Genomic DNA, 10,537 nt, shown 5'->3' on the forward strand with positions numbered 1-10,537 from the left:
ATGCTTGCCCGCCTTAGACTACGCCGCCGTCCACCTAGGACACCTACGTAGTTAGGTACCCTCTGCCCCTGCCGACGCCGTCCATGGCAGACACCACGCCATTCAAATGTCATTGAGCTTTTTTTTTACCTCTCTTTATTTCCTAGAGTAAGCACCATGACATGGTAATAAGCAATAAGGAAGCCAAAATATAAAAGTATTTCCAAGGTTGCAGGGCATGATTGATTAATTAATCTTTCCAAATCTAATCCTGGTGATGGAGGATGAGTTGATGTGTGATGCATGATTTCTTAAGCCCACCATTCTGCATGTGGACCATACAGAACCAGGCAATATTTTATTTTTGGCAAACCGGTGGATAAAAACCGGTGGTCAAACCAGCCCAACATGCATAATGAAAAGAAAAATGACATGCTTGCAGCAGGAATAGAACGCAGGTCTCCGTGAATATCGGCCTCTGGTTTGGCCCAATACCCGCCTCGCCCATACAACTTTGTAGTCCAGTCGAAGAAACTGAATTACCAACCCCTAAAAAAAACTGAATTGCCTCAAAAAAAGAAACTAAAAAGTATTTGACCTCTTTTGTTTAGGGAATGTATTTGATCTGTTCTTACTAATGTATATGTGAACAAAACATATTCTTTAGAGCCTAAAAAACCAGCAAAGAACCGGTAGACTGCAGTCCGATCGATAAAAATCTAAACTGACAGGCTCACGGTCTGGTTTTTTTAACTACGGCACATTGACATGGTGGAATTCAAAGAAGCTCTAATGCGCATCCCTCTTATCCATGCTAGGTTATTTGTTGTTGAGCAATTTAAACATATCTGATCTAGACATGATCATATTTTTATGAATATTGAAAGCAGTTTCAAGAAATAAAAATAATTAATAATTTGATTGGTGTGCACGAGCTGACTAGCCTTTGTTTTCTGGAGTTGAAGAACAACTAGGGTTGTGGGTCTAATAGTAGCAGGGATGTCCTCATCAGAGGAAAAGAACCTGCAACAAAATTACATGAAAATATATTCCACAAGTAACCTCCATAACCGAAGAAAAAAAGTATCATCAACTCCCTCTGTTCCAAGTGTCGCTGTTTTGGTATAACTTTGCACTAAATCAGCGACACTTAATATGGAACAAAGGTAGTACATAGCTTTCCAAGATTAATCGATATCATAACACAAAACTGCCAATATGTACGTGTACCCCTAAAAACTAAACAAAAAACAGATTGGATGATATTTGCTCAGTGAAAAAAAACTTAATACAAACTTCTGCTGAACTGAAATCAGAATAAAAAATACCTTCATTACACTCATGAATCACCATTTCTACCTCAATGACGTCGTCCTCTCTACACCAAAGCGTAGGATCATCGAGGCATACATCAGCCGCGTCGCCTCGCCCCCTCGCGTCGCCTCCCCCTGGGCGACGCCAGGGGCCCCGAAACCCTAGCGCCGCCAGCACCCTCTAGCGCCTCCTCCTGCCGTCGCTGCCGCCGACGTGGGCCGCGGTGGCGGCGGGCCCGGTGCCGAAGGCACCTGGGCGGGTGGACGCGGCGGATCTCATCTAAGGCGGCATGGGCGGTTCCTCTCGTGCGATCTGAAGGCGGCGGCTGGGGTGGCGACCCCAGGCCGTGCGGCGGTGGCCGAAGCACCATAGCCGGCGGAGCGGCGGCCCTCAATGGACGGCGGCGGTGGCAGCGCCCCATCCGGCGGGGTGGGCTGTTCTGGTCGGGATGGTGACGGCGGAGACTGTGGATCCAACGCCCCGATTGGATCCGTCACGGGGAGGCCTTCCGCCAACCGGCGGCGTGTGGAGGGGCCGGTGAGGAGATGCCGGATCTCTGCCGGAGTACCGACAGCGACGTACGTCTTCGTGGCGAGGTTCTGCTCGGTTCCAGCCAGCCGCGGGGTTGGGAAGACGTGGCTTCCGGTGAAAATCGCGCCTGGCTGCGGTCTTGGCGGACGATGGCGGTGTCTCGGACGTCGTTCCCTTCTCGAGGCATCGTCGTTGCAGGTCACGTCAACCTGATCGGGAAGTTCCGGGGGAACCCTAGATCTGGGTCTACCGGATCGGACGATGACGGTGCCTTCGGTGTCGTTCTCCCTCCTGGGGGCACCGTTTTGGAGCAAGTGCTGGTTGGAGGGGACAAGAGGAGGAGCGGTGTTTCATCTTGCCCATTGATGACGGCGGATCTCGGCGGCGTGGCGCAGTGAAGACTCGGCGCCCGATGAGCGGAGATGGACTCGCGCAGGAGGGTGACGCTGTCTGGCGTCGGCGGCAGCTAGACCGGGCAAGGTAGATGCAGCAGTACAACTCTGAAGATGGATTGGTGGCAGGTGGCTGCGGCAGCCTCATACTCGGCAGGCGTCCTGGTTGAGGAGCACGCCGGACTAGTGGGTGCCCATACCCGGCAGGCGTCCTGGTTGGGAACTCAAGTCTTAGATGTTAGGTTTGGCTGCAAGGTCTATTTTGTAATAGGCCTAGACTTTCAGCGCCCCTTCATCAACTGGATAGGAGTAGCGACAGATGTTGCTTAGACGATGGCTTTAGTCTTACTGTTGTATGACTTTGTAAGATCTTGTGTCAATAATTAATAAAAGGGTCTGTCTAGAACTCAGTCGACTGAGACTTAACCAAGTCTCAGTCGAGTGACGTCAGCATAGTTCTTTTGCTGCAAGCGGCACGGCTAGATGCTACAACCGATGATGAAAAATGTTGCAACGGTTTTACCAGCAATGAAAATTGGTGTTGCAGCTGGTGTGATTAAAATGCTACAACCGTCAATGCCAGATGTTACAACCGGTGAGACGATATGCTACAATCGATGAGGGACAACATGCTACAACCAACAAGACGAATGCTGCAACCGGTAGAAAAAAAGTTGCAAGCGTTGAAAAAAAATGTTGCATGGTCGACTGAGACTTGGTTAAACTCAGTCGACTGATTTTTAGCAAGCCCGTTAATAAAATGGTTGTATGCATCGTCCAGATGCAGAGGCCGGGGGTCGTCCTCTTTTTCTAAAAAAAACCAAAGCGTCCCATCGTTGCTACATAAGAGAAATCAGCCAAATTTTGTCTGGCTTTCACTGGGTGACCAGCTAGCAGGAGTTCAAAGTCAACAGCCGTTCCAGTTTGTGTTCATTGACAGCCTGTTGTAGTGACGAGAAGGATCAGAAAGCAGCAGCTGAACCACACAAAGAAACCCACGGTACTGGAAACCCTACCACTGGTTGCCTACAAGAATACAACAACGAAAAATATAGCTTGACTATTTGGTTACCAGCAATGACAAAATGCTCAGTTGAAGGAAACATTTAACAACTAAATGATGTGGGATATGCTTGGATTCTCTGAAACTTATTTATGTGCCGACCTATGAGTCCTTGGCGGCTTTAATTATTTTATTGCTGACCTGGGCAACATGTCTCATTTTCATTCAAACTCATCTTCAATATTACTAGATGCATCCTTATAGACTAGGAAGAAGCAAGCACGAAGGAAGGAACTAAGAAAAGTATGCAGAAGACTCGGACAACAAGTGGTGCCTAAGTAACTACAAGTAGCCCAACTCCGCTATAATGAACAGCCAAACAAAGTAGATGCAAGTGCACCACTGCAAACCACATCGCAGATCCACAAAATACAGAATTGCAGACATGCCTAGCAAGAAGATTATTTTCTTCAAACTAGTCATAAGCCTTAGCCTTGCTGCTCGCAGTACTGGCAATGAGGACGATCAATTTGTATACTCAGGCTTCACCGGCAGCAACCTCGCCCTCGATGGCAATGCCAGGATCACGCCGAGCGGTCTCCTCGAGCTGACCAATGGTACAGCTCGGGTTAAAGGCCATGCATTCCATCCAAACCCCATGCGCTTCCACAAATCTCCCAATGGCACGGTGCACTCTTTCTCTGTATCGTTTGTGTTTGCCATCCTCTCCGCCGACCCTGACTTGAGTGGTCATGGCCTTGCCTTCTTCATTGCACCAACCAGGAATTTCTCAGCTGCATTCCCAACCCAGTACTTGGGCCTCTTCAGTGACCAGAATAATGGTGACCCAAACAACCACATTTTTGCGGTTGAGCTTGACACTATCCAAAATTATGACTTAGAAGACATCAACAGCAACCACATCGGCATCAACATCAACAATCTTCACTCTGTGCAATCTCATGATGCTGGCTATTACAGTAATCAGAGTGGCATCTTTGAGAGGTTGGCACTCAATAGCCACAAGGCGATGCAAGTGTGGGTGAACTATGATAGAGAGGCCATACAGATCAACGTGACCATGGCCCCCATCAATCTGGCAAAACCTGAGAGGCCACTGCTTTCAACCACTTTTAATCTCTCGACAGTAATCACTAGTCCAGCATATATTGGCTTCTCATCCTCTACAGGCACAGTCAGCGCGCAGCACTATGTGCTTGGTTGGAGCTTTGGCATGGACAGCCTCGCTCCACCCATCGACATTTCCAAACTCTCTGAGCTGCCTCGTCGTGGTCAGAAGGCTCAGTCCATGAGATTACATATACTTTTACCAATAGGAATTGTGGTGTTCCTCTTTGCAGTAACTGCTACCATCTTTCTGCTCATACGGAAGAATCTAAGGTATGCTGAGCTATGTGAAGATTGGGAGGTTGAGTATGGGCCGCACCGGTTCTCGTACAAGGATTTGTTTGATGCCACAGAAGGATTTAAAGACAAGAACCTACTAGGTGGTGGAGGGTTCGGAAAGGTATACAAAGGGGTGTTGCGTATATCAAGATTCAATATCGCTGTGAAGAAGGTGTCGCACGACTCAAAACAAGGAATGAAGGAATTCATTGCAGAGATTGTTAGCATAGGCCGCCTTCAACACCGCAATCTTGTCCAATTACTGGGATATTGCCGGCGAAAAGGTGAGCTTCTTTTAGTATATGATTATATGCCAAATGGAAGCCTAGACAAATACTTATATGGCAAAGATGGAAAGCCTACTTTGGATTGGTCTCAGCGGTTTCAAATCATCAAATGTGTATCAAATGGATTACTCTACCTTCACGAGGAGTGTGAGAAAATTATCATACATCGAGACATCAAGGCAAGCAATGTGCTCATCGATACCGAGATCAGTGGACGAATAGGTGACTTTGGTCTTGCAAGGTTGTATGACCATGGTAGCGACCCAGAAGCCACACGTGTTGTTGGCACCATAGGATACCTAGCTCCAGAGCTTGCACGCACTGGCAAGGCAACCCCATTTACGGATGTATTTTCCTTCGGTGTGTTCATTCTTGAGGTCACCTGTGGGCAAAAGCCCATCATGGAAGATACGGAGGAAGGCCATCTCATGCTAGTTGACTGGGTGCTTGAACATTGGCATAAAGGTTCACTCAATGATGCAGTGGACATCAAGCTTCAAGGCGAATATGATGTCGGTGAAGCATGCTTAGCACTAAAGCTAGGATTATTGTGCTCTCACCCATTTACAAACATAAGGCCAACTATGAGGCAAATCATGCAGTACCTCAACAAGGAAATGCCACTACCGGAGTTGATGCCAACACATTTAAGCTTCTGCATGCTGGCTTTGATGCAGAGCGAAGGTTTCAACCCTTGCATCATATCACATTCTTCATCAGCAACGAGCTTTGGCACAATGTCAAGCCTTTCAGGAGGAAGATAAGTAGATGGCACACATATGCATCAATACTGCAGGGTGTGCTTGCTCATATGTTTGGCATGCACACATAACCGGATTTGTGACTGCAAGTTCTACAGTTCTTAAGTTTCACACCAGTTATTTTTATGTGGAGATTGTGTATATAAATTTGATATTTGTTCAAGGCCTTGTAATAAATGGCACAGTGGGTACATGGAGACAGGCTAAATCAAACAGGCACACAAACACGAAAGGAAGTGCTAGTCTATTAAGTTTCACAACAAAATTACATGGAGACAGGCTAGTTTATTATAGTTCTTGTTGCAAAACAAGCTAGGGTGAAGATATTGTTAATAGTTCCATTACAAAAACAAGAAAGAGCTAGAGTGAAATTGTAATTTTTTTGTTCTAGATATCATGTTTCATTCCCACCCCCCTTGTAAGAGGCAAGGTGTAAATATGGCTTCCACTCAACAAGAGGCGCGGAACAAAGAGTAAGAATTTTAAGGTATATACTAAAAAAAATATCTTAAGACACATTGTCCAAAGAACTATCTTAAGGGAAAATGACCGTTGCTCTCACTTCCTGCGTGCCAACTGGTGACCGCGTTGGCGACCAAGGGTGGGCTCTCTGGAAAGAGGTACTCTACTGCAATAAAACTCAGGAAATTTTCTCTGGCAACTGGTTAGGGGAAGGCTTCCCAGTGCAGACCAGATCCTCAAGCACCACGGCCCTGGGGATGGGAAATGTACCTGATCTGGTGAAGATGAGTATGTGGATCACATCTTCTTTAGGTTTGTTAGGGATGCAATCAGGTGCAAGTGGTCACCTGTGGACTTTGCACGTTAGGCAAGGGGTTATCCGGGAAAGCTCGTCGGGTTACTTGGCTCGGTTTCGCCGCTCTGCTTGGCCACTCTGGAACATTACGAACAAGACCCTTATTGGGGGCATCTTTTTTAAACACCCAGCTGACACCTTCTACAAATTGATCATCTTTTTGCACCTATGGAGACCTTTGTGCAGGCAGCAGGATGCGTCGATGCTTGACCTCATCTCCAGTCTCTGGTCGCAGACAGCTTCGCTTCGAGTGGCTGCTGATGTGGCAAGCGTCGTCGACTCAGGTTAGCTAGTGGATCTTTGCGCCTGGACCCTCCCTTGGCTTTTATCTTCCTTTTTATTTCAGCCTGTCTCAGCTTAGCTGTTGAGCTACTGCCTCTGGCCTGCGCAGCCCTATCTGGCATGGTTAGTATGACTTCAGAGGAACTGGCTACGGTGATGAACTGAAACCAAAGTCTAGAGAGCGATGCATTTGTTGGAACTTTCTAAATGATGAAGAAATGTGGATACTGAGAATCAGCAAGGAGACTTCCATTGGCGAGAACTAGCCTTCAGAGATACATCGAATAATACCAGTTTTATGCAGTTCACGCTAACTTTAATATCGCTATCTGGTTAGCAGTTGGCTAGTGTGTTGAACAATAAACTATATGATGGTGACATTACTTTTGACCAAATGAGATAATGAACATTTCATGGAAATTAGACCGTAAAGATCTTATTGAACTACAAAACATGATAAACACCCCCTTTGTCAAAATGCTCTTAAAGTAACAACCACGAGTCCACCACTAAAAGCTAGTATCATATTGGATTTCTCTAGCAGATAAAAAATTATCAATCCCTGTGATAATACTAAACCTTTCAAAGAAAGTTTTAGGAAATCGTCTGGTCCAACATGTGTTTGAAAAAATCTGAACTAGTAATTAATGCCATTGGCCAGTTGCTATTGATAGGGACTCTCCCACAGATGACTAAGACCAACTTCCAAGTCATGCTAGCTGGCTGAGTCAATTCCACTAAAAGCTAGTATCATATTGGATTACTTTAGCAGACAAAAAATTATAAATTCCTGTGATAATATTAAATCTTTCAAAGAAAGTTTTAGGAAATCATCTGGTCCAACATATGTTTGAAAAAATCCGAACTAGTAATTAATGCCATTGGCCAATTTCTATTGATAGGGACTATCCCACAGGCGACTAAGACCAACTTGCAAGTCATGCTAGCTGGCTGAGTCAATTCCACTGAAAGCTAGTATCATATTGGATTACTCTAGCAGACAAAAAATTATAAACCCTGTGGTAATATTAAGCCTTTCAAAGAAAGTTTTAGGAAATCATCTGGTTCAACATGTGTTTGAAAAAATCAGAACTAGTAATTAATGCCATTGGCCAACTGCTATTGATAGGGACTCTCCCACAGACGACTAAGGCCAACTTGCAATTCATGCTAACTGGCTGAGTCAATTCCACTGAAAGCTAGTATCATATTGGATTACTCTAGCAGACAAAAAATTATAAATCCCTGTGATAATATTAAACCTTTCAAAGAAAGTTTTAGGAAATCATCTGGTTTAACATGTCTGTCATGCTCGCTGGCTGAGTCAATTCCGCTAAAAATGAAGAACAGGCTCCTAGAAGTCCTAGAAGTAGAGGGCAACTGGAAACCATTGTTCACAGTTATACTTGCAAAATACTATGTTCTTGCATATTCTTGAGATGTCATGGGTCACACCCATGCTTGACAAGAAACATAAGTGTTTCATTCCATGCCAACTCTTCTTCCTGTTCATTTGCCTCAACCGAGCACCCTTCACCATTGCTAATGACCAGTTTGTCTACTCCGGCTTCGCCCAAGCTAACCTCAGCCTTGATGGAGCTGCCACAATCACACCAGATGGACTCCTTGAACTAACAAATGGCACCTTTAACCTCCAAGGCCATGCTCTATACCCAACTCCTCTACACTTCCGCACGTCGCCTAGTGGTTATGTACAGTCTTTTTCTATCAGCTTCGTCTTCAGCATCCTCTCCGCCTACCCTGACAAGAGTGCTGATGGCATGGCCTTCTTCGTCACCAGAAACAAGAATTTCTCCAGTGCGTTGCCAGCCCAGTACTTGGGGCTCCTCAACAACCAGAACAACGGTAAAGCAAGCAACCATATATTTGCGGTGGAGCTTGACACCAATCAAAATAGTGAGTTCCAGGACATCAATGGCAACCATGTTGGTATCAACATAAATAGTCTCCACTCTGTGCAATCCCATGATGCTGGCTTCTTTGATGACAAAACTGGTATGTTCAAGAACTTGAGCCTCATTAGCCGTGAGATGATGCAGGTGTGGGTAGAGTATGACGGAGGAGCTACAAAGGTCGATGTAACTTTGGCTCCCATCAAAATGGCCAAGCCTGCAAGACCATTACTGTCAACCATCTATGATCTCTCAACAGTTTTCACAGACACGGCATACATTGGCTTCTCGTCCGCAACTGGAGTCATCAAGTCAAGATACTACATACTTGGCTGGAGCTTCAGCATGGGAAAGACTGCTCCTGGGATTGACACAACCAAGCTGCCACAGTTACCTCATGTTGGCCCAAAGCCTCACTCAAAGGTCTTAAAGATTGTCCTGCCAATAGTCATTGCAGCATTCATCCTTATTGCTGGAATTATCATCATTTTATTTGCTCGAAGGAAATTGGCATATACCGAGCTACAAGAAGACTGGGAGATCGAGTTTGGGCCACATCGATTCCCGTATAAGGATTTGTTCATAGGCACACAAGGATTTAATAATAAGAACATACTCGGAGCAGGAGGATTCGGAAAGGTGTATAAAGGCATACTTCCTACATCTCAATTGGAGGTTGCGGTGAAGAAATTGTCACATGATTCAAAGCAGGGAACAAAGGAATTCATTACTGAGATTGTTAGCATGGGCCGCCTTCGTCACCGCAACCTCGTGCAGTTACTTGGCTATTGCAGGGGAAAAGGTGAACTCCTTTTGGTCTATGATTACATGCCAAATGGTAGTCTTGACAAGTACCTGCACTGTGAACAAGAAATGCCCTTACTAGATTGGGCAATGCGGTTTCATATCATCGAAGGAGTTGCATGTGGCCTGCTCTACCTCCATGAGAAGTGGGATAAAGCTATCATCCACAGAGATATCAAAGCAAGCAATGTGCTTCTCGATAGCGAATTAAATGGGCGACTAGGAGATTTTGGCCTTGCAAAATCGTATGATCATGGTACTGACCCACATACCACACGTGTGGTCGGTACCATGGGTTACCTTGCCCCAGAACTGTTACGCACAGGCAAGCTGTCTGCTCTTACGGATGTTTTTGCCTTTGGCATATTCCTTCTTGAGGTCACCTGCGGGCAAAGGCCTGTCAAGCAGGATGCAAATGGCGATCGAGTTATGTTGGTTGACTTGGTACTTGAGAATTGGCAGAAAGGAACAATGGTGGAGATAATAGACCAGAGGCTCCAAGGCAAGTGCAAAACAGATGAGGCATGCCTGGTCCTGAAGCTTGGTCTATTGTGCTCACAACCCTTTGCTAGCACAAGGCCTAGCATGCATCAAGTCATGCAATACCTCAACGGAGACATGCCATTACCAGAGTTCGCACCAACCGATATGAGCTTCAGCATGCAAGCCTTGATGGAAAACAGGGGATTCAACCCTTCTAGCGTGTCAAATCCACAGCTCATGACAAGCATTGCTACATTGTCAGGCCTCTCGGGAGGGAGATAAAAAAAATTCCTAGCCCTTAGCACTGTTATGGGTGTTTCATTGTATATTTTTCATGGGGCCTTTAGCTATATATGGGGAAATACATCCTACTACTAGGTTGTACTCCCTCCGTCCCATGATATAAGAGCATTTTGCAAGCTCGAGCATTTTGCAAGAGCTTGCAAAATGCTCTTATATTATGGGACGGAGGAAGTACCATTTATGATAAATACTACAGTACCTATAATGTGTCAAAACACATATATAACCATGTGTAATATTCCATTGTATAAGGAATTTTCA

General features: G+C 45.6%; 2 protein-coding genes across 2 annotated transcripts; both read left to right on the plus strand.

Annotated features, from left to right (window-relative positions):
* Positions 1–3,428: 3,428 nt before the first annotated feature.
* On the plus strand, positions 3,429–6,050 carry LOC123074807 (L-type lectin-domain containing receptor kinase SIT2-like). Its single transcript, XM_044497550.1, has one exon. It carries the CDS (start codon positions 3,608–3,610, stop codon positions 5,675–5,677), a length of 2,070 nt encoding a protein of 689 aa, XP_044353485.1. The 5' UTR covers positions 3,429–3,607; the 3' UTR covers positions 5,678–6,050.
* Positions 6,051–7,795: 1,745 nt separating this feature from the next.
* LOC123074808 (L-type lectin-domain containing receptor kinase SIT2-like) lies at positions 7,796–10,330 on the plus strand. Its single transcript, XM_044497551.1, has one exon. The coding sequence runs from the start codon at positions 8,192–8,194 to the stop codon at positions 10,253–10,255; it is 2,064 nt and encodes a 687-aa protein (XP_044353486.1). The 5' UTR covers positions 7,796–8,191; the 3' UTR covers positions 10,256–10,330.
* The last annotated feature ends 207 nt before the right edge of the window (positions 10,331–10,537 follow it).

Source organism: Triticum aestivum, chromosome 3D (genome assembly GCF_018294505.1).
Source record: "Triticum aestivum cultivar Chinese Spring chromosome 3D, IWGSC CS RefSeq v2.1, whole genome shotgun sequence".
NCBI classification, from domain to species: domain Eukaryota; kingdom Viridiplantae; phylum Streptophyta; class Magnoliopsida; order Poales; family Poaceae; genus Triticum; species Triticum aestivum.

Excerpts from the sequence above, each read along its gene's own strand:
- LOC123074808 (XM_044497551.1), top strand. The coding sequence starts at position 8,192 with ATGTTCTTGCATATTCTTGAGATGTCATGGGTCACACCCATGCTTGAC.
- LOC123074807 (XM_044497550.1), top strand. The coding sequence starts at position 3,608 with ATGCAAGTGCACCACTGCAAACCACATCGCAGATCCACAAAATACAGA.